Below are 24,648 nucleotides of genomic sequence, written 5' to 3' on the forward strand. Positions count from 1 at the left end.
TTTTGTTTACGAAAGGATTCATTCAACTTCTTCAGCTACAGACAACATGTTTTACATACAACAGAAGGTTGGAAGTACTAATAGAAAATCATATACAGTAGCGGTTATCACAAAAACACCAAGAGCAGATCACCACAGATTGCACAATATGATCCTTTCAAGCAGGCCTCTTCACAACAAGAACCGGGCATTTGGCATTGTGAGCGCAGTAATTGCTGACACTTCCCAGCAAAGCCCTGCAAGAAATTTACAAAAGTTTTGTGTTAATGTCCAAACTAAAGCCCAGTTCAACCCTGTTCGAGAATAAGTTGCCGAACCTGGCTACCATCAAACTAACAATGGGGGTTTTATGAAATTAAGAGAGAACTAAATGGAGAAGGATTAAGTGAGAACTAAATGGAGAAGGATCTAACTTGTCCATTTCTGAAATTAACAACAGTGAATTTAATATTCACGCATTCAATCGACAAGAACAAAATGCAATTTTATCCTAAATTCCAAGGGGAAAAAAATTATCAGCCCGCTAAGAAAAGGGACTGCAGTTTATGCCAATCAAGACTGGTGTTTCCAATTGCATTTCCACATTTGAGCATTGGTGGATTCACTATTAACCACAACTATCCATGTCCCCCATTCATGTCATCATTTTTGTATTTACTTGCATCTGATGTCTGTGTCTGTGCTTTTAAGGTGTAGCAAATACAAAGGGTCGATTAAGACATTACATTTTGGTGATTTCTCCTTTCTAGTAGGACTCAACTGTTGCAGAAATGATGTCCATTCCACTAGTTCCACGACGCCCAAAATGCAAACATATTTCTATATATTTGTTTGTATTTCAAAATCAGGACAAACTGCAATCGACTGGTTGATACTGCACTAAAACATCTAGGTGCTAATGAAGGGGCGACAAGTTCAAATCCCTATTGCCCCACTGGTGCCAATTCTAATTTCCCGTAACAACCTCATGACTCTCAGGCCGTTGAAGATATTTCAGCATTAAAAGGATCAGCGAAATTTTTCTTCATACTTGTGTGAAATATCAGTTTAGTCTCCCATATGATTGGCGTTCAACCTCAATGTCAAAATTTGAGGGGAAAACAAATTATGTAGTGTTCCTTCGGGGGCGCGATTATTAGTCATCGAGGAACTTCGGTGTCTTCTATTTTTTCCTAACTTGGAAAGATTTTCCATTCAAGTTGGCATTTGGCAAAAAATTTATTTTCCTTAAGAAATCAAAAAGGTTAGAGAATTTCAGGATTCAACATACAACCAGCCACATGAGGAACAAGGGCTTTCTAACCAAATCAAACTGAGCCTTAAGTCCTAAATATCTGGGCTCGGTTGCATGCATCGGTTGTTAGTAAGGGCATCGATCGTCTTCCATTATATCCAACAAAACCTAAATTTTGCGAACGAAGGCCGTTAAAATCAAATTTTTGGTCTACCCATCTCCTTAGGGCCACCATCTACGTAAATTCAAAAGAGATAGAATATGAATTCATTGTTACGGTAAAAGAAGACAACAATTATGGCGCTTATAACCTCTTTAGAGCTCCTCGGCTATGGCTTCCCAATACAAGCAATTGGATGTTAAGCTTTTCCACTGCTTCACATATGGCCTCTTTTGGATTTCCAACTTCTGTCACTGTCTCTGCAACTATCTGTGACAATAGGCGTTCCAATGTTATAGGGAATTAGTAAACTGGAAATGAATGTAGAAATGAAGCATGGGAGGAAATTATAGGTTTAGCAATCTTAAAGGTTCTTTCCTTAATTTGTTACCTTAGAGGATAGAAGAGAAGGAAAATGGGCATAGTGAGCATGGTTCCTAATACCCCCAGAATAATTTCAAAACAAACAAGGTGAGAATGCTACTTTGCTCATCATTGAGTATTGACAGAAGTTGTAATAGGAAATGAATGCATGTCGGCACAATTTAGAAATGGTTATGCTAACTACAGCCCATTCAACAACAGTGGATAATGTGCACATAATGCGAAATAAAGTTACAGTTTTAATGCATTTTTTTATGGATGTCATTGTACTTTTCTTTTATCTTATTGTTAGAATGGTTAGATTGACACTTTGGAGGAGGAGTTCAACCCCTGACCTTTTGACCTTCTCTTTCACCCTGGATGTCACTATACTTGCAAAAATATCTATATAACAAAACAAGACGGTTATTTAATTCTGTATAAATCCAACCCGTTATTTCTAATCCTATGGCAAAGATGTGACTAAAACTTTTTATAAATCATAGCCATCTACTTCTGGATTCTATCAATGCTCTTTTTGCATATTAACCACTGCCCACTGGATTGTGGTTACCTTCTGCGCCAATATGACACTTTTGAAAGCAGTTCCATGATCTACTTTTACTTTAAAACCTGCCAATGCTTATGCCTCGTCATACATTAGAAATCCAATTCCATTCAGACTGCAATGAACTTATACCGTAGTACGACCCATTACTGGTTATCATGTTTGTTATGTGATTTGAAGTCAAAGAACCAACGAAGAGTATATACCCCATATTTGCTGCAGATTCCTTTGGCTTTCTCTAGCAGAGCAAGGGAAAACTTCTGCTGATTTTCTTGGAAAGATCGAACCAAATCTGCGGCTGCAACAAGGGTGGAAAAAAGGCAGTATGATCAATGTAAGATAATATACTATCAGGTTGAATTTGTCAACTCCAAAAACAACACCACTTTATTGAACCAATCTGGCCTAAATTCAAGGAATTGGTGCTGATGTCAAGCAAATCCTAGTCTGTAGAAAAGAATTGCAATCCTATGTCAACAATATGATTTGATGATAACCATTTTCAGCATTAACAAATGTTCTCAACATGTCCTTGGCGGGTCTTAATTATCAAAACACGTCATTGGCCGTCATTTTCCCTATCCCTAAGCATGTGTACTTCTAAAACCATGTATGTCATACATTAGTATATCCCTATCGTATATTGGTACTTTTGTATACGTACCGTGCAAAACAAGTATAACAGAATTTTTTGTTTACTTTTCATCCACATAGGTACCGATTATGTTTCCTAGTTGTACCCAGAGATGAATAGTTGTATTCTTCTACAGAGATGAGACTTGCTTTTCTTTTCTTTCCTTTCGTTTCTTTTCAATTTCAAAGCAAACTACCTTTTCCTATGCTTCATATGCTTTGGTTTAAGTTTTGAACCATGAGTTATTTAATGTAATGGCATCAAATCTCAGTTTGTTCCTTAATTACGGAAAAAAGTTGTAGTCGTGCGTTGGACAATTTGGTTCATGTTTCCATTGGAATTTAGTTTCACATTTAAAAGACAAGTAATTCGATCATAACACTCCTAGGTACACAGACTTTGGTGCTCATCGTTCGATGTACATGCACCAGTTTTGGACACCAAATTCTGTGTGCATAGACTTTCTGATGCGATCAAGGCCATCAAAAGTTGATGGGACGTCCAAACAGCTATATAGCAAACAACAAATTCAGGGTTTCGATATCCTCCAAACTTGGGGGGTTCTGGAGACAAAGAAAGAGTTGATCTAGATGAAAGCCAGGGCTGTCGAAAAAAAGTTCACTTTCCAAATTATGGTTGCTGTAGCAATTGTAATATCACTGTAAACCCATGTAGACGGAAAATTATCTGTAATCCAGTTTCCAAATTCATGGTAATTGGAACCATTGAGAACAATAGTCACGCCAAAATCATGTAATTCATCGAATATCCCATTGAGAACACATTTATGTTGGGGGCGGTCCTAGGCGGCAAGGGGGAACCGAGCCCTGCACCACTCCAAATATTCTAGCGTATTATAATATTTTTTTGGAAAAATTAGGAAAAAATTCTATGGGATTAGCGGCAAGTCCCTAGAGTGAAAAAAAATTTCTTAAATTTCTCTCTGTGGGGGGTTAAAATCCCTAAATTTCAAGTTATTAACAATATTTCACATGACATGTATAAAATTAAAAGGTAGCTATGCATATACACACAACATCGTCTCTTATTTGGACCTCGCAAGTAATACTATATATTTATAAATATTTTTTTATCATCAAAACGAAAATACACGTGATTTGGAGCCTACTAGACACAGATCTTGCGTTCTCGTATAAAGTAACTATTAAAACACTAAATCGGAACCTATTTTTCAACATAAATTTGTTTCAAAAATAGAATAATTGAAATCCAATAAACGTAATTTTTGACGGGGTTAATGTTCTTGGCAAATTTTAAAAAGTAAACTATTCCGATCAAGGAGTGACCCAAAAAAAGCAGGCGATAACGAAAGGCCCAAGTTACAGAACCTGCAGTTACTGATAGGATCTACTCCTTTGTGGTGTGAGTTTACTAACAAATAGGAGTAGTAAAATAACACAACAATTAAGAGAGTAGAGAGAGAGAGAGATAGAGAGAGAGTATACGAGCAGCGCCGAAAGAGGAAGCGTAGAGATAGGAGTAATTGGCAATGGGCTGAACGGTGAAGATGCAGAGGTCGGAGTTTGCGATGGTGTCAACGAGGTTTTGGAGGGCCCACTCGAGAGCGTAGTGGCTGCACTCGCTCTCGTCTATTGCCACCATCAACTTCTTCTTCTTCTTCTCCCCTAGACCATTTCCATTTGTACTGCTGCTGCTACTCCTTCCCTCCTCCATGTTTCTCTCTCTCTCTCTGATCTTTCTCTCTCTAGGACTCTACCAACTGGGGGGTTTATCCAAACACTGACACAACTTCGTTGATATTTGTGTGTTGCTTAAAGAAGATAAAAACCTGAAGGAAAACTAAAAGGGAATCTATGTGCGCATAGAAAACAGGGTGATTTTGGCGGGTTACTTACAACTAACGGTCAACCGTATTACCACAATACCACGTGACATTTCTCTCTCACTCTCACGTTTTCCGGACCCATTTATTATTCAACCACGTACACTCACACAAATACTCTTCTTCTTTTTTTGACGCATACACAGAAGGTGCAATATGTATAGAACTCAATATAAATATAAATATGAGTGAATTTATATAAATGATTGTATAAATATTTGTGATCTTAGAGCATCCATAGTGAAATAATCAAAAGTCAATAATCAAAAATTGTCACATCATCTTTTAATTATGCATTTAAGGGATTGCTAAGATTAACAATGTAGAGGTCTATAATGGTACAATCAAATTCGAATAATCAAAACTTGCCACATTACCATTTCAATTTATAAAAATCTAAAACTTGCGAACATAGAAAACAACTTTTTAAAAATAGGTTTCAAGCTAATAAAAATAGGTTATTAGAAAAAGAGAAAATAGTTTTTTGAAAACTTTGATTTAAAAAAAATTTCAGGAAAAAGTTAAAAAAAAAGGTTTTCAAATAAAAAAAAAGTTTTTGAAATTTTTTTTAGAAGAACAGTTTTTGAAAAAAAAATTAATAAAAAATATTTTTTTGCAAAAAATAAATAAATTAACAGTTTTGAAAAAAAAACAGTTTTTGCAAAAAAATAGAAACTTTTTTTAAAAGTATTTTTCTTAGAAATATGTTGAAAATAGAAGAGAGATAAGGTTTTTGTGTTACGATGGTGTACTTGATTGAGGAAATATGAGGACAACTAAATTTGATTATTGGCAAAAAATTGCTAGTTTTGATTATCCAATGATCAAAATTTGATGAGTTGCTAAGAGGTAGGTAAGTTTGATTATTTCACTGTGAACTCTTTTTTGAGCAAATATTGCTAATCTTAACAATATTTTGGTAGTAGGTGGAAAGAGAAATAGAGAAATAATTGAAGATAGGGGTAATAATTGGAGAGAAATAGAGAGAGATGGGAAAGTAATAATTGAAAAAATAGGGTAATGATTGGAGAAAGAAATAGAGTAATGATTAAAAACAAAACTAAAACTAAAACTAAACCACGAACCGAACAAAGTCATTTTAATTTTGATTATACCACCGTGAATGCTCTTAGAATAATTGTTTCCCGCCCCTCCTTCTAGCACAGCATTCTCGCTGGCAGTATTGAATGCTAGCGTTGATCTTTCACACGTCATCAATCATGGGACCTGGGGATGTGTCCAGATAAACATGGATTTGTATTAATTGGGGTGTGACTTGTGAGCTAAACATTAATAGTAGGGAAAATGACGGCTAAGAACGTGTTTTGATAATTAATATCTGTCAGGAACATTTTGTTCATTAACAAATTTTCTTAGCATGTCCTTAAAAGATATTAATTATCAAAATACGTCCTGAACCGTCATTTTCCCTTGATAGTATATAGTATCAAGATGGTTTAGCTGGTGTTTGAATGTTTTCAAACTTAATGAATTTTTCAATTAATCGTGTCTTCTTGGTGTGGAGCCCATTCCACTAAGGTTCTTATTTTTAAATACTTATTTTTTATTTTACCAATTAAACAGGTCATTTTTTCACAAAATATTATTTTTAATTCAAAAAATAAGTACTTATTTGAAAAATAAATACTTACTCCCTTCGTCCTTTTTTAAGTGTCCTGCTTCGTAACTCTAACTTATTAAAAAGACATCATCATTAGACCTTTCACATCAACTTTTTCCTCCATTTTCCTTACTTACCCATCATCATTACACTTTTACTCACTAACTTTTCAAAATAAAATCTAATTTTAGGGACAAAATAGACAATGCACCAACTTTTACCCCCCCCGAACTTAACAAAATGGACACTTATTAAAGGACAGCCCAAAATAAAATACTGGACACAAAAAAAAAGTGTTGAAAAATGTATGCATTATAATTTGTGAAAATTTATATGCATCTCTATTAATTATTTTGATGATTAATTCAATGATATTTTTATTCGGCAAATACAAAATTATCGAAAAGTCGATTCCCGAATTAAATATTTTCGTGACCTTGAAATATAGCATAAAGTCTCTTGGATTCATGATTTATATTTACAAAGACTTTATTGAGCTCAATACATGCTTTAACGGTTTATTTAGATGAAATTGTGAGCCACAGGTTGACGAACCGGCTGACAAGCCGGCTGTCTGAACAGAAAGCTGTGACAACCGGACGACCACCCGGATGACCACTCTATCAAACGGCTAGTTTCCAACGGCTAGTTTCAAACGGCTAGTTTCCAACGGCTAGTTTCCAACGGCTAGTTCCAACGGCTAGTTTCCAACGGCTAGGAAGCATATGGATGGCTATATAAGGCATCAAGAACTCATTAATGAGTACATACACAAGCTACAACATTCCATATTATTGCAAGAGCAAATTCTCAAAAGATCAAAGCCAAAAATTCTCATTGTTCTTCCACTTTCATATTATTCTTGAGAGAAAATTTGTACAAGTCGTGAGCGATAATTTTCATACCTTCTTCACATACTTGTATTTCCTAAGTGAGTGTTTGAGTCAAACACTTGAAAGCTTAGAAGACCAAATTCGGGTTGGAATTTGGGTGTTATTGTTTTTGAGAAGTTTTCGGAGAAAATTCTTGCGGTTGTGCTAGCTCCTCGGGAAAGCTAGAGGCATTCGGTTCTTGTAAGCACCCGCAAGACTTACAAGTTGTAATCTTTTAAAGATTAGTCTAACCTTCAAGTAATTGCTTGAGGAGAAGTGGAGTAGGGCCGGACCGTGGACAAATCCGGACCGAACCACTATAAACGGGTTCTATCTCTCTATCTCTCTATTTTGATTGCATACTTATTGTTTGCATATATTGTTAGAGATAAATTTTTATTGGTAATTATTACTAGCAATCCTATTCACCCCCCCTCTAGGTTGCATAATTTGGGTAACAATTGGTATCAGAGCCTCGGCTCTTGTTTGTAGATTTAACCATCTAAGAGTTAAGATCCATGGCAACCACTAGTAATGTTTCTTGTATCGAAGGTCAATCGTCCAATAGACCTCCCTTGTTCACCGGAGAAAATTACTCTCATTGGAAAAATAGAATGATGATCTTTATTCAATCCACGGATTATGATCTATGGAAAATTATCAAAAATGGTCCCATTATTCCTACTAAGAAAGTTGGAGAAGAGACTATGCCTAAACCAGATTATGAGTGGAGTCATTTGGAAAAGGCTTCAATAGAAAAGAACTATAGAGCTATGAACCTTCTTTTTTGTGCTATTACTCCCAATGAATATGATTGTGTTTCCGCATGTGAATCGGCTAAAGAAATATGGGATAAGTTAGAAATGTCACATGAAGGAGATAGTCAAGTTAAGGAGTCCAAAATTGATATTCTTGTGCATAGCTATGAGCTCTTCAAAATGAAACCGGATGAATCTATATCTCAAATGTTTGCTAGATTTGCTAGTATTATTAACGGTTTAAAAGCTCTTGGAAAGATTTACAGTCAATCCGAAATGACAAGGAAGGTGCTCCGTTCCATGCCAACCAATTGGGACACTACCACCTCCATCATCCTACAATCCAAAGATTTCTCAACATACACGATGGACAAGCTCATGGGATCTCTCATGACGGAGGAAATGCATCACAACCTCAAGGGTGAAAAAGAGAAGAAAGTTAAGGATCTTGCCTTCAAAAGTACAACAAGCAAATCAAAAAGCAAGGAGGATTCAAGCAACGAAAGTGAGGATGATGAAATGGCGCTCATCACAAAAACGTTCAAGAAACTCTTCAAAAATAGAGCATCTCGCAAAGGCAGAGGATTTTCAAGAAAAGATGGAGGCAAAGAAGAAAGTAGCAAAAAGGATCCAATCATTTGCTACGAGTGCAAGAAGCCCGGCCACATCAAAAGTGAATGTCCATATGCCAAAAAATATTCAAAGAAGGACAAAAAGAGAGCTATGATGGCCGCATGGGACAATAGTGACGATAGTAGCTCCGATGAGGACGATGAGCAACAAGAGGTCGCTAACTTGTGTTTCATGGCCATCGAAGAAAACGAGGTAGATCTCGACTCATCCTATTCCTTTGATGAATTGTTTATTGCCTATAAAGAGTTGAAAGTAGAATTTGAAAAGGTTGTTTCTAAAAACAAATTTCTTAAAAAGGTTGCTAAAGATCTTTCACTAGAAATAGATGATTTAATTGAAGAGAAAGATATTTTGGAGGAAGAAAATGAAAGTTTAAGAACCTCTTTGGAAAAAGAAAAAGAGTATTTGAAGGATACTTCCAAAAACGAATCTTTAGAAAAACAAATTGATGATTTAACTAATTCTCTTTCAAAACTCACTAATGGAAAAGAAAGTTTAGACATTCTTCTTGGAAAACAAATGGTTTCTTTTCACAAGGCCGGAATTGGTTATAATCCCACTCAACACAAAAATCTTTTTGAAAAAGATGTTCCTCCTTCTAGCCATTCTAAATTGACATGTCATTATTGTGGTAAAATTGGTCATATTTCTCCTACATGTCCTATGAAAGGATACTCATCTTCTAATGCAAAAAAGGTCTGGGTTCCTAAGAACCGTATCAATGCTAACCTTCAAGGACCCAAGATGATTTGGGTACCAAAAGTCAAGAATTGATGTGCTATTGTAGGTATGCTTCAAAAGTTCTCTCAAGGAAGGAAGTTGGTACCTTGATAGTGGATGTTCAAGACACATGACCGGTGACAAGAGGGCTTTCAATTCTCTTTCGTCTAAAGATGGTGGACATGTCACATTTGGAGACAACAACAAAGGCAAAATCATAGGAATCGGTGATATAGGTAATTCTCCTATTATTGAAGATGTTTTACTTGTTAATGGTTTAAAACACAATCTTCTTAGCATAAGTCAATTATGTGATAGAGGAAATCGTGTTATCTTTGAAAAATCCAAATGTATCATTGAAAATGACAAAAGCAACAAGACACTCTTCGTTGGACAAAGATTTGAAAATGTATATGTTTTTAATCTCAATGATTTAAGTAATTGTGATATAAAATGTTTTTCCGCTTTGAGTGAAAATAGTTGGCTTTGGCATAGGCGCCTAGGACATGCAAGTATGGATGCTATTTCAAAACTCTCTAGAAAAAATTTGGTAAAAGGTCTTCCTAAAATCAAATTTGAAAAAGATAGACTTTGTGGTCCTTGCCAACAAGGAAAACAAACCAAGGTTTCTTTTAAGTCCAAAAATGTTGTCTCAACTACTAGACCTTTGCAATTACTTCATATGGATTTGTTTGGACCAACTCGCTCTCCAAGTCTTTGTGGAAACTATTATTGTCTTGTTGTTGTTGATGATTTCTCTAGATATACATGGGTGATGTTCCTAGCTCATAAGAATGAGGCTTATCCTAATTTCACTAAACTTTGTAGAAGAGTTCAAAATGAAAAAGGCTTTGTTATTTCTAACATTCGTACGGATCATGGAAAAGAACTTGACAATTCTTTATATGAAAAGTTTTGTGATGAACATGGTATTGGTCATAACTTTTCCGTACCTCGTACTCCTCAACAAAATGGAGTAGTAGAGAGAAAAAATCGTACTCTGGAAGAAATGGCCCGCACTATGCTTTGTGAAAACTCTTTGCCAAAATATTTTTGGGCGGAAGCCGTTAATACCTCATGCTATATTTTGAATCGAGTTTTAATTAGGCCTATCCTCAAGAAAACTCCTTATGAGCTTTGGAATGGTAGAATACCCAACATTAATTACTTTCATGCCTTCGGTTGTAAATGTTATGTATTAAACAATGGAAAAGATAACTTGGATAAATTTGATTCAAAATCGGATGAAGGCATCTTTATTGGTTACTCTCTTACTAGCAAAGCATATAGAATTTATAATAAGCGCACTAATCTTGTTGAAGAATCTATTCACGTTTCCTTTGATGAATCTAATCCTTGTGCTACTAAGGATGTTGTTGATAATGATGACTTAGAAATTACACATGAGATTCATGACTTGACAATTCAAGAAAAAGTTGATGGTGATACTCAAGTAGAAAGCTCTCAAATCAAAGAAGATGAAGTTATTAATCAACCTCAAGATGCCATGGGAGACAACCAAGATCTTTCCAAGGATTGGAGATTCGTGCAAAACCATCCAAAGGACTTGATTCTTGGAGAAGTTTCGAAAGGGGTAACCACTCGCTCGTCTCATAGAAATTTTTGTGAAAATCAAGCTTTTGTTTCTCAAATTGAGCCTAAAAACTTTCCGGAAGCTCAAGATGATGAAAATTGGATTTTGGCCATGCAAGATGAGTTAAATCAATTTGAAAGGAATAAAGTTTGGGCATTAGTACCGAAGCCTCTTGATCACACTATTATAGGTACTAAATGGGTTTTTCGTAACAAGCTAGATGAATCCGGAAATATTGTTAGGAATAAAGCTAGACTTGTTGCTCAAGGTTATAATCAAGAAGAAGGTATTGATTTTGAAGAAACTTTTGCACCGGTAGCTAGATTAGAGGCTATTCGCATATTACTTGCCTTTGCATCTTTCAAAAATTTCAAGCTTTATCAAATGGATGTGAAAAGTGCATTTTTGAATGGGTTCATAAATGAAGAAGTTTATGTCAAACAACCTCCCGGCTTTGAAGATCATGTATACCCCGATCATGTTTTTAAACTCTCAAAAGCTTTATATGGTTTGAAGCAAGCACCACGTGCATGGTATGATAGACTTAGTTCATTCTTGCTTGACAATGGCTTTACTCGTGGAAAAATTGATACTACTCTTTTCATTAAAGCCAAAGGTAAAGATATGCTCATTATTCAAATATATGTTGATGATATTGTCTTTGGTGCCACTAATGATAATATGTGCAAAGAGTTTGCTAAGTGTATGCAAGGTGAATTTGAAATGAGTATGATGGGGGAGCTTAACTTCTTCCTCGGACTTCAAATCAAGCAAACTAATGAGGGGATCCTAATCAACCAAGCCAAGTATGCGAAAGAACTTATTAAGAAGTTTGGCATGGAAGGATCAAAGCCAACGAGCACACCAATGAGCACATCAACTAAGCTTAGACAAAGATGAGAATGGTAAGGCCGTCAATGAAAAGATGTATCGAGGTATGATCGGCTCATTACTTTATCTCACTGCAAGTAGACCGGATATAATGTTTAGTGTTTGCATGTGTGCTAGATTTCAATCATGTCCTAAAGAATCGCATTTAAAAGCTATTAAACGAATCTTTAAATATGTTGGCGGTTCTCATGACTTAGGATTGTTTTATCCACGTGGAGTTGCATTTGATTTAATTGGTTATTCGGATGCGGATTTTGGAGGTTTCAAAGTTGATCGTAAAAGTACAAGTGGGACTTGCCAATTTCTAGGGCACTCTCTAGTGTCTTGGCATAGCAAGAAACAAAATTTCGTAGCTCTATCTACCGCCGAGGCGGAATATGTAGCGGCCGGAAGTTGTTGTGCCCAAATATTGTGGATCAAACAACAAATGGAGGATTTCAATTTGCAATATGATCATATTCCTATTAAATGTGATAATACTAGTGCAATTAGCTTAACCAAGAATCCAATTCAACATTCTCGAACAAAACATATTGAGATTAGACATCATTTTATAAGAGATCATGTTCAAAAAGGGGATATTGAACTTAACTTTATTAGTACCGACAAGCAATTGGCGGACATTTTCACAAAACCCCTTGGTGAAGAACAATTTTGTTTCATTCGACGAGAACTCGGCATGTCTAATCATTTATGAAAAAGTTGTGTTCTTGATGTCAAAAGTTTTTTTTTGGATTCAATGTTGAGTTGATTGAATTCGTAAATATCATACTTGATGGAGAGTACAAATGATCTTGATAAAGAAATCACCCTCCAAACATTTTATCATATGATTCATTTTCCTGTGTTTGGTATGCAGAAAAACAGTTTTATGGTCTTTAATGCTACTCCTCTTAAACGTTTTCTGGACTTAACCTGCATTTGTCAGTGTAGAGACCCGTATTTTATTTCCATAATTCTTTATGTTTTATTAAGGCATGAGTTGTGATATAAAATGGAGAATGAGTTCGGATGTCGAATGTGCTAGAATTTAGAAGTTCGGGATGCAAGTGTAATATGCATGGGTGTTTAAGTGAAGGTGTGTGTAGGGGATAATTCTCCCCCACATATATTTCTTTTCTTTTCCGGGCAGACACACACACGTTTCTCTCTCTCTACTCCCTCGACCGACTCTCTCTCTTTCTCACCTCTCCTCCAAACTTCTCTCTTCGATTTCATCGCCTTAGAATGAGATTTCGGAAAAATCCCAAGTACTAAAGTTGTTCTACGCGACGAGATCTTCCTATTGATCGAAGAAGAATCATGATCGGAGCACTTTGAGGTTTCCTCCATGTTCGGGCTTGCTTCTAACCCTCGAGGTAGGGATCTCCTACCTTCTTTACATGTTTAAGTGTTGGTTAGATGTACAAGAATCAAGTTTGATCATTTATTTTGAGTCTTGAACAAATCTGTTATATGCTGATAATTTCGTGGGTTTTGGAAATCTGTCTTTTGGGAGCCCTCTGCTAGAAATCACTGGCATTTGTCATGATTAAGACCTCAAGGGGCGGGTCAGGGTCGTGACAGTCAGTCGGATGTCCAAGCGGATGTCCAACCGGACAACCGTGAGGTTGAGACTTATTCAAGCTTTTGCGTTGCTAACTCTGATCTATTAAGTCTGTTACACTTAGTTTGTATGAACTTCATGGCTTAGTGCTTAAATTGTCTCTTATATACTTCGCCGATATGAATTTCTTGTCTCTAAGCTTGCAGGGATAATCATTCTCGGTAATACCCCTCGCATTCTTTAAAAAGCTCTCTTTTAGGGGGAGCATGTATTAAGGGGACACAACAATAAACACCCGAACACAATTTTCTTCCCCTATTCTTGTTCTTTTCGGCGCCACCCCTATTCTTGTCCTATTCGGCGCCGCATCCCCTATCCTATCTCTATTCGGTGCCGCATCCCCTATTATCTCTCTTTCGGCGCAGCAATTCAATCAATTCGGCGCACCATTTCAAACAATTCGGCGCACCATTTCAAACAATTCGGCGCAGCATTTCAAACAATTCGGCAATCTCATACTCTATAAATTCAACAACACAATCTCTATCTCCTCATCTATCTATCTCTCCTTCTCTCTCGGCCTAAATCTCTCCAAATCTCTATCCTTCCAAATCGAGCAATGGCAAACATACCGCAAGGGTTACCGTTTGAGTTTTACGAAAGAGATGCCGAACGAGCAGAGTTCAGGTTGTTTATCCAAACCATTTGGATGCAACTCTTTATCTTCATTCTGCTGTGTGCGTTACTTACCATGAGAATACCACCATGGTTCGGATGGAATGTAAATGTGGATACTCTGTGGTATTGGATTGGCATTATAGCTGCCGTTGTAGCAGCCATTATTCGAGAATACGAAAATCAAGGACGCCAAGCTCTCAATGAACGAAGATAGAGTGCTACAGGGCAAGAGCGGCATGGTGCTGGAACCATGGCCCTATTGTTTTTCTCTTTTTAGTTTTTTTTTATGATGTCACAGGGGGAGAAAAAGCCAAGTTTTAATTGATCTATCTTGCCATTTTGGGCAAATTTAAAAAAATTGCTTGCTATGATCTGATGATTATTGCTATTACTCGTTGATCATAGATAACTGCTTTGGTGCATGTATTAAGGGGGAGATTGGCATAACTCCTCTTGAATAAAAACTATCATTTTGTGTCATCATCAAAAAGGGGGAGATTGTTGAAAAATGTATGCATTATAATTTGTGAAAATTTATATGCATCTCTATTAATTATTTTGATGATTAATTCAATGATATTTTTATTCGGCAAATACAAAATTATCGAAAAGTCGATTCCCGAATTAAATATTTTCGTGACCTTGAAATATAGCATAAAGTCTCTTGGATTCATGATTTATATTTACAAAGACTTTATTGAGCTCAATACATGCTTTAACGGTTTATTTAGATGAAATTGTGAGCCACAGGTTGACGAACCGGCTGACAAGCCGGCTGTCTGAACAGAAAGCTGTGACAACCGGACGACCACCCGGATGACCACTCTATCAAACGGCTAGTTTCCAACGGCTAGTTTCAAACGGCTAGTTTCCAACGGCTAGTTTCCAACGGCTAGTTTCAAACGGCTAGTTTCCAACGGCTAGTTTCCAACGGCTAGGAAGCATATGGATGGCTATATAAGGCATCAAGAACTCATTAATGAGTACATACACAAGCTACAACATTCCATATTATTGCAAGAGCAAATTCTCAAAAGATCAAAGCCAAAAATTCTCATTGTTCTTCCACTTTCATATTATTCTTGAGAGAAAATTTGTACAAGTCGTGAGCGATAATTTTCATACCTTCTTCACATACTTGTATTTCCTAAGTGAGTGTTTGAGTCAAACACTTGAAAGCTTAGAAGACCAAATTCGGGTTGGAATTTGGGTGTTATTGTTTTTGAGAAGTTTTCGGAGAAAATTCTTGCGGTTGTGCTAGCTCCTCGGGAAAGCTAGAGGCATTCGGTTCTTGTAAGCACCCGCAAGACTTACAAGTTGTAATCTTTTAAAGATTAGTCTAACCTTCAAGTAATTGCTTGAGGAGAAGTGGAGTAGGGCCGGACCGTGGACAAATCCGGACCGAACCACTATAAACGGGTTCTATCTCTCTATCTCTCTATTTTGATTGCATACTTATTGTTTGCATATATTGTTAGAGATAAATTTTTATTGGTAATTATTACTAGCAATCCTATTCACCCCCCCTCTAGGTTGCATAATTTGGGTAACAAAAAGGACGGAGGGAGTATTTGAATTTATAGAACACATCCAATTGTGGATTATTGGAAGGGGTTTGTCATCAATAAAAAAAAAACTTTTGACTTCTTATAGACCCCAATGACCTGGATAGTGAATGACCTGGATAGTGATTTCCATTTTCTCCTCGGCTAGCCTTGGGATGCTATATATGTTTTTTTTTTTTTTTTGGCATAAAAAAAACTACATTGATATAAAAATAGATAATACAAGAGAAAGAGCAACAGTGCTATCACCAAAAAATAGAAAAACCGCCGGCGACAAGCGAAAGCCAACAAGAGCCAAGGAGCAGAGCACTGCGCCACAAATACACAAATACAACATAAACAATTAAAACTACAACTAAGCCATATGAAACACCTTCCAAACGACAAGCCGCAGTCATCCCAAAAAACACATGAAACAAGCGAAAATCAAGAGCACAAATCAAGAAGGTGACCAAACCGCTGGCCGGATCACGCCCATTTTTAACGGCAACCGACACAGATCAGTTAGCCATTGCGAGAAAACCAAACCACCATCAACTCCGGCGGCAAAGAGGCCCGATCTAAACACATCACAGCAGCGCCGCATTAACCTGCAAAAACAAACAAGCCCACCGGGCATGCATGCACATCGAAAAAACCAGTCGGATTGGTGGGGGAAGGTGAGAACGAAGAGGGGAAACCAAATCCGATCAGAGGGGAGAATGGAAGAGGGAAGAACAAAGAGAGTCCCAATCGAACAGGGAGGGGAAGCCAAAAAAGGGGGGTCGATTGGAACAAAAAAGGAACAGCCGATCGTGGGGGAAGGGGACATCAGAGGGGGGAGCCGATCGACTGTCCGGCAACAGAGGAGGATAAGAAAGATATGCATGCATGTCCGGCAAGGGAGGGGAGCGGCAGCGACGGAGGGCCGAACGATGCCGAGACGGACCTGCTATAATAGCGGGTAACTTTCTCGTCTTCTTGGGGGCGGGGGTTTTGAGATGTGTTCTTGGGATAGATCAGTGCCGTTTGACAGTGAACAACGGCAACTGGAACAACATTTAGAAGAAAAGAAAGAAAAAGAGAAAAACAAGAAAGAAGAGGAGGGGAGGCTAACCCCCCCTCCTCGGATTTTCGGCCGCGGGTTTGGACTGTGACGGTGGAAAGAAAGCGGAGAGAGAGGGTAAAGTTAGAGAGAGGTTAGAGCCTCTCTCTAGACTTTTGGACAATTTTTTTTTTTTGATGCTATATATGTTTGAATTTAACATTATTCCACGTTGGAGTATGTGTTGCATTGCATATCCCTGTCCTTGAGATATGATACAATCATACAAATACTATTGGGACGTCGGACGAAGGGAGTATGTAATTGCAGTGTCCTTCCGTACAGACGTTTAATATGAAATGATACAAAATATTTTCTCATAAGTTTTAGATGTGCAGTAAATATTAGTAGTAAGACAGATACAAATATGCAAGTATGCTACAGGTGTCCCCAAAAGCGGAGTTCAGAACTTGTTACCAACAATGGTACAAATTTTAACAAAGATCGTAATGTTGCTTTTAACAAAGATCAACAGGTGAATTCGAATTCAACATCGCCATTACCAACCCAACCTCTAGAAAACTCAAGTTTATACAACTAGAGTTAGGAATTCTGAATAAATATAGCTGCTGAAGTAGTGAAGTGTTATACCACCAAGCCACACAGAGAGAGAGAGAGAGAGAGAGAGAGAGAGAGAGAGAGATGTGCTAACATCAATCGATTACATAAGACAACACCACCAGTGCTCTAAATACACACCACCCTTCTCTCTTGCCACGTTTTAATTTCTTCCTCATCCATAGGAAGAACACAACGAAATCTTGACACAAGATATGGAAAAAATTGTGGCGTATTACCAAGAGCGACAGTGCTCGGTTCGTGCCACATATGTCTGCAGGTTAAAGAAAAATGTATCTGATTAACAGAAAAGAACATAACACATAATACCCAAGTGTTCTGGGCCATAATATATATACTTCTTCTCTCCTGAAAGAGTGCAAACGATGGAAATCCAAACACTTTAGTTCTATAATCCTTAAGCTGCAATGTAGCAAATGGTCGAACACTATGTTATCTGGACACAAACACACACGCAACTGCACCAATGAAGGATCGACACTTTTAGGGATTGCTGGATCCATGTCAAACACACTAGAAACACTTGACATGCCGGGTACTTGTGGGAACACATATGTGACACACCATAGCACGTGGCGTGTCCACTAAATTTTTAGTATTTGTTATGGTGGGACACCCCAAGGAAACACTAGGGTGATTCTTACATTATAAAACCTCTTTCAGGTTTAAATATCTATAATTTCAAACCTACTGGGCCAAAAGGGTAATTATAAAACACATGTGTATATGTAGAGGCATGCATCATTTGTGGATAATGCATTCAATAGGAATTCAAACCTAATATTTAGTGATTATAATGTAGGTTTGCATAACTAAAAAAATAATTTTAAAAATATTGTCGTGTCCCCTGCCAGGTTTGTTTCCTCATCTTTTGAGAATTATCGTGTCAGATATCCGTGTCTATGTCCCCTGTAATTTCTATGTCTATAACGACTTTACGTGTCTGTGTACATAGGCAGCCGGAAAAGGCACACTACTATCACTATTCTCAAGTGATACTCAATAACTCTTTCCCACAGCTTCATTGTATGGCTCATCAACTTAATGCCTCCAGGATTTCATTGTATGGCTCATCAACATAATACCCCAGTGTTCTAGGCCATAATATATGACTATTTCCTACTACTTAGCATTCTGCCACCTCAACTAGAAAGTGGCGCATGAAACACAGAGTGGCGTGCAACTCTATTGAAAGCGGTGCACAGCTAATCTGTGTGCTGTATGGCTCCAACTTTCTGGAATAGACATGATGTTAAACAGGGTAGATCACCGTGCCTACCGTGAACAGAAAATACATAAAACAACATAAAATCTGTATCCGCAAAGTTGCATTGCGCCATGATTAAAGTGGCATATACCCACTGATTTGTGCGGCGTATACCCGAATCATGCGTGTTGCACCACCTTGCTTCCTTTATAGCTTTGAGTTCGGGAAGCCACTAGGGTCTCCATCCTGACATGGAAATCCCCCCCCCCCCCCCCCCCCCCCCCCCCCGGAGGTTACATTACAACAATGAGGTTTGTACCTCTCTCAAGCTCTCGAATCGCTTGCTTTCCCTTCAAAATGTGAAGGACTCGAATATACAGGGTGTGTGTGCGTATATGTGCGTGGGTACTCTCTCAAGGCCATAGCTACTCTCTTTTCTTTCTTGGGGAACAAGAATAGGAAGAACAAAGTGGAAGAAGATAAGGGAGAAGGGATACGTACTCACTCTAAAACTGTTTTGCAGACTATTTTCTGGTTTTTCTGACAAAATGACCAACCTCTAAAACTGTGGACGTGGTCTTCCTTTTATAGGAAAACAAGCTTGGCCACTATAGCTCAAAAGATCGTGCGCCTCTCCATAGTGGCGCATGTTGACTCAAAGTGGCGTCCGGCCACTTTTCATGACATGATAGAGATTGTCACATTAGACCTACTTTTTCAAAAGGGTAGTAAACTATCGCACATCGCATACTTGTGGTGCGTGTTTGAAACTATTTGGCGTGCGTCACCTTCCGGTGAGTTTCCTAGTTTTCCGGCCAAGACTCGACAACTAATTAAACATCGTATATCCGTTCCATTCGAGTTCCAAAGGTAATCACAATTGATACAATCACTCTTTCGAGGATATTTTTGTCCTTAGGGGGTAGCATCCTTGGGATTATCCTAGGGGTCCCAAATGGGGTGTCTACAAACACTCAATTATCACAACCCAATTATAGTCCATCAATTAAGGTAATTCATATTTGAACACCTAATACATTACGTCAAATAAAGCTCGTAATCATGATAAAAAAAATTAAAAAAAGAAAGAGAAAAAGAAGAATCTATTGGTGTAAGTATTATGCTCTGCATTCTCTTTCCATCTTTACTGTTGATGGTTTAAATGTATTAATTTTGCATTTACGACGATAACTACTCTTTCTTCCTTCTTTTTCAAAGGTTCCATAGTTGGACGTTGAACCATTCCGCATATCACTAGGAAGATCGGTATCTTTAGTGGATTGATTGAGCTCTTGGCATTGCTTTGTTTTTCTCTCTTTTCCTATTAGCGAGTTTTATTCTTCTTCTTTTTTTGGTCTAGTTAGCTTACAGAATTACGAACAAAAAGGTTTAAAAAAATTCAACTACATTGCAAATCTCGTTTACTTAAATAATGTTCCTTTGAATTTAAGATTACGATAGAAAATCTCATCATGTAATTCTAAAGAATAATATATTTTCGAGAAGGTCAGCCACAATATACTTGCTACAATTTCTTTCCAAAGGGTTTTAGTAGATTAATTAATACGCCGATTAAACGTTGGTAGAAAATATGAGAACTCGTGTAGGACAACTGTAAAACTTTACCCCTTCCATTCTTGAAACACTGTCTATTACGCAAACGATAACTTTCAAAAAAGTTATTTTTTTGTTGAAAAATAGTATATATTGTTAAATTCTCATTTCTCCTCATAGATAATTTTTTTTTAGAATAGAGGTTATGTTTTTTTGACCGTATGATCTAGTAGAGTTAAAATAGTTTTTAAACACCCTACTATAAATTCTTGGAGCCGCCACTAGTTGATAAGTGAAAACCGATCCATGAGTGGATTTATACGGGTTGGTTATGTCTGCCTTGAATTTGAGGTCTTTGGTCCTTTGTTAAAATCAACGTGATGGTTGGCAACAAGTTTCGAACTCCCCCTCTTGATTATGGTGGGAGACCTGTAGTCTACGTGCATACTTGAGGTCCCATAATTGTACCAGGTTGAGATATCTGCTATATGATACTTATGCAAAAATATTTCTATCTTAAGAGTAGTACTATATATTAGAGAGGGACAACTGAAATTATATATTTGTTTAATACTACTCCCTCTGTCCCTTTTTAAGTGTTCTGCTTTGTAATTCCAACTTATTAAAAAAACATCATCATTATACCTTTCACATCAACTTTTTCCTCCACTTTCCCTACTTACCCATCATCATTACACTTTTACTCACTTACTTTTTAAAATGGAATCTACTTTTAGGGACAAAATAGACAATTCATCAATTTTTACCTACTAACTTTACAAAATTGACACTTATTAAAAGATAGCCCAAAATAAAATACCGGACAATAAATAAGGGACGGAGGGAGTATCAGATTATATAGGAATGTACAACATACTTGAAAAGTTATTTTCAAAGAGACCCTCTTCTCGCACCCCTGACACCCTCCCCCGGCCCCACTGCCTTTCCCCCCTTGCCCCTTCAAAACTAGCTAGCATCCCAAATTCCTGGAGAATTGAAACTTGAATAACTAACGAGTCCTTCTATCAGTTGATTCAGTTCTATGGGTACACACCATTTGGGGTACTGGTGCACCATTTGCACGCCGTCATGTGTGGAACTCATTTCGGAGTTTCATACGAATGATCGGTTGTTTAAAATATTTTCAAGGATCTTTGTGAAAAATCAGCTTAGTTAAATATTGGTAAGAGCTTTATTGATACTTTGCTCATAATTTTTTTTATCTTGTTGAGTCGAATTAATAATTTATAAAAATTTAACAAAAAAATATAAAATATAAAAAAATGAATGAAGACAAAACCTAAAAAAGGCTATTCTTTTTTCTTTTTTTTTTTGGAAACTAGGCCCACTGTCATGTTGTGTCATGCTATGTTTTTGTTTTTATTTTTCCTTGAGAACTCTCCAATAATTAATTTCTTTGATGGGTCCACAATTATTTAATTCTCCAGACAGGAGCAACATTGTTGGCCCCACGGATTCTCCGAACGGCTTCCGCCGGGTTCCATAGCATTTGCTTCCGTACTACACTAAGGCTCCGTTTGATAACAGTGATAGATAAATGAGATTCATAAGAAGATGAAATTAGTAATGAATATGTTTGATTGAGATGAGATTAGATGATGAGATTATTAATATCATGTTTGTTTGATATGAGATTGGATTGATAGAAGAAATCGATAATGAAAAAGAGTTGGAATTGAACTATGAATACCAAGTTCCAAAGGGTATTGGTAATACCCCCAATTTAGGATCATGCTAATTCCATGAAATTCATAGTCCAGAATAGTTTTGGGTTACCAAACAAGATATTATGAAGCCATTGGGAATGTTAGTCCAATCCCAAGGCCGAAAGGGGTTAACAAACGGGGACCAAAGGTGAAGTCCTTATTGAGTTTCTCTTGTTTTTTTTGAGTTTCTTTCTTGTTTTGTTCGCGTTTGAATTCTTATCTCGTTTGTTAGTTTTGCATCAAATTGTTTTGACTTTTTGATTTGTCTCATCGAGACGAATAGACGAATCGAAAAAGCAAGAAAATTTTACTTTTATCCAAATATTTTGAATAATGACCACTTAAAAAAAATTCACTTTCCCGATGAGATGAATCGAAAAGTAAAAAAATTAGTTCAAAATGAACAATCGCAAAAAAAATTTAAATAAAGACAAAATATTAACTTGTAGAAAAAGTTTAAGCGGAATGAGACCCTGTGAAATCAAGTAACAGTAAATTTAATGGGGTAGGTGAGGATTGAGGAGTATAAAATATATACAATTGTAATGTAAACATTTGTTTCTTTCAAATCAATTATATTGTGTTATGTCGTCAAAATAATGTGCCCAATTAATAGAACGTGACAACATAAAAATATATTTTTGTAAGTATTTAAAAAATAAGGACCTGCATTACGTGTTTTGCAATTTGTAATATCTAAAAAACATCACATGACGATGTCTCATAATACTCCGAAACTGCCTTATAATTCCCCCTCCCTCTCTAATACTCCTACTAGAAAAAAGTTGCTTTGGAAACCCCTATACGTGACATGATCCTTTCATTTCATAGCCTTTCGGTGGCCCAAATTCTCGAGTAACTTTAACCCATTTCCCTCTCCCCTCTTTTACCTTATTTATCCCTCTAATAAATGTACAGTATAAATTCTGATAATAATAAAAAAAAAATGTACAGTATAAACCTCAATTTATATTCTGCCTCATTCAAACAGAGCATAAAAACAGAGTATACTCTGCTGCCTCACCAACATACTCTGATCTCCACTGGCAAAAATCTTCCAGATGCTCTACTAAAAGCAAAAAAGCATACTCCCATCCCATCCCGACAACCCAAATTTTCACTTTCCCTTTTCTCTTTTGACTCCAATTCAAAACCCACTCCACATTCATCACTATATATATATATATATTCTTTCTTTCTTGTAACACACAATTCACCATTCTTGAGCATCAAAAGTAAAGTGTGGAGTCTGATATGGTACTGTTCACTTAGCCGTACGTGCCTCGGATCTAACTGCAGCCCACGTTGATATCGAGGCACGTAAATTCAGTGTTCGTTTCGTCTTTGGATTATCTTCTTGTTTTCTTGTACAATTCAGAAACAAACAAAAGCAATGGCAGTTGATGTGTGCTCCTCAGAGATTTCTAGTTTAGTTTCCAGTCCAAGAATCTCATTCTCTCATTACCTCAACACCACAAACACCGTCCCGATCGAGCCCCCTCTCTTCGATTTCCATTTCGACTTCAACTTCTGCATTGGAAACAACTTCACGAATCTCTCCTCTGCCGACGACATTTTCTCCAACGGGAAAATCCTCCCCGTCGAGATCAAGAAGCACGTCACGGCTCCTCCCAACGAAACCAAACAGTGTGAGGCAACAAGTGCTTTTGAAAATGCCAATGAGGGAACCAAGAAAAAGAAACTGAAAGAGTTTTTGCGCACCGAATTCGATGCAGAGGATCCGAAGCCATTACCGAAATCATTTTGGAAGTACAGCCGAAGCAGCAGTCTGAACGGTGAGAGTTTTCGGAGTAAAGCCTTACTCCGGTCGTTACAGTTTTTATCGCGGAGCAATTCGACAGGATCGTCACTTAATCTGAAACAAACGGGGGTTTCGAAGAATAATCAGAAGCAGAACTCGTCCAAACAATCTCCGGTCACCGCGTTAAATTCACGATCATTGCCTTATTCCTCTGGACATGGACCTTATCCCTATGCTTCGCCGAAAAGGTCTCCGGTGATGAAGAATTTCAGATCTAATAGTAGTAATGGTGTCGGAGTTCGATTCAGTCCTGTTTTGAATATCCCTTACAGTTGCATAGGCATAGACAAAGGGAGTGTAACAAGTCTGTTTGGGTTTGGTTCATTGTTTTGTAACGGTAAGGCTAAGAAGAAAAAGAAATGATTTGTGGGTACGTACAATTTCTGCATTAATGTACTACCTAACCTACCTACCTACCTGTTTAAAATACAGTAGCTAGTACTCCTATTTGTTTGTTTATAAATTCCTATCTCCTATATAAGCTTATCGATTGTTCCATTAGTTAGCAACAGTTGGCTTAGATCAAACTCTGTACTGTAGTCAACAAATATCATGTGAAACTAACTAGCTAGCTAGACTCTCTTGTTGTAAACTGAGTCATAGTAGTCGAGTTGAGGATATAAACTGCTGCTGGCCTGGTTATTGAAATTCGGCTTTTAAGTTGATAACAAGCTAAACTAGGCTTTATTTTTATTTTTAATGAAATGAATCCTGAATGTGTTCAGGATTAACTTCTTTACGTAACAAGTTTATTTGAACTAGCTTTCAACAAATCTATCAAACACTTATCCCGCAGGTCACTCAAACCAATACTATTTGATACCATATTTTCTTGCTGGCTAGTGGTTTTGTTGATTGGTAAAGCCGGGTTTTTATTGATATTGTTGTCGCAAGGCTCAAGTAGGTAGCTCTTGTATACTCTCGTACATGTATATGTTTATTGAATCGAGAGTTCAAATTTAATGACTTCCATA

At 37.1% G+C, this 24,648-nt stretch overlaps 2 protein-coding genes across 2 annotated transcripts; one reads left to right on the plus strand and one right to left on the minus strand.

The window, feature by feature from the left end:
• LOC131310805 (universal stress protein A-like protein) lies at window positions 1-4,856 on the minus strand. Its single transcript, XM_058338015.1, has 4 exons — window positions 4,426-4,856; window positions 2,532-2,623; window positions 1,546-1,664; window positions 1-236 (listed from the first exon to the last, which is right to left on the minus strand). Exons 1-4 carry the CDS (start codon window positions 4,652-4,654, stop codon window positions 158-160), a joined length of 519 nt encoding a protein of 172 aa, XP_058193998.1. The 5' UTR covers window positions 4,655-4,856; the 3' UTR covers window positions 1-157.
• A 17,999-nt stretch (window positions 4,857-22,855) lies between these two features.
• LOC131310806 (uncharacterized) lies at window positions 22,856-24,172 on the plus strand. Its single transcript, XM_058338016.1, has one exon. The coding sequence runs from the start codon at window positions 23,246-23,248 to the stop codon at window positions 24,035-24,037; it is 792 nt and encodes a 263-aa protein (XP_058193999.1). The 5' UTR covers window positions 22,856-23,245; the 3' UTR covers window positions 24,038-24,172.
• The last annotated feature ends 476 nt before the right edge of the window (window positions 24,173-24,648 follow it).

This window comes from Rhododendron vialii, chromosome 12a (assembly GCF_030253575.1).
Source record: "Rhododendron vialii isolate Sample 1 chromosome 12a, ASM3025357v1".
In the NCBI taxonomy this organism is placed as follows: domain Eukaryota; kingdom Viridiplantae; phylum Streptophyta; class Magnoliopsida; order Ericales; family Ericaceae; genus Rhododendron; species Rhododendron vialii.

Coding starts and splice junctions, on each gene's coding strand:
- LOC131310805 (XM_058338015.1), bottom strand. CDS start 4,654: ATGGAGGAGGGAAGGAGTAGCAGCAGCAGTACAAATGGAAATGGTCTA. Junction 2,624..4,425: donor TTCCTCTTTCGGCGCTGCTC/GTATACTCTCTC, acceptor CCCTTGTTGCAG/CCGCAGATTTGGTTCGATCT. Junction 1,665..2,531: donor GAATCTGCAGCAAATATGGG/GTATATACTCTT, acceptor CTATTGTCACAG/ATAGTTGCAGAGACAGTGAC.
- LOC131310806 (XM_058338016.1), top strand. CDS start 23,246: ATGGCAGTTGATGTGTGCTCCTCAGAGATTTCTAGTTTAGTTTCCAGT.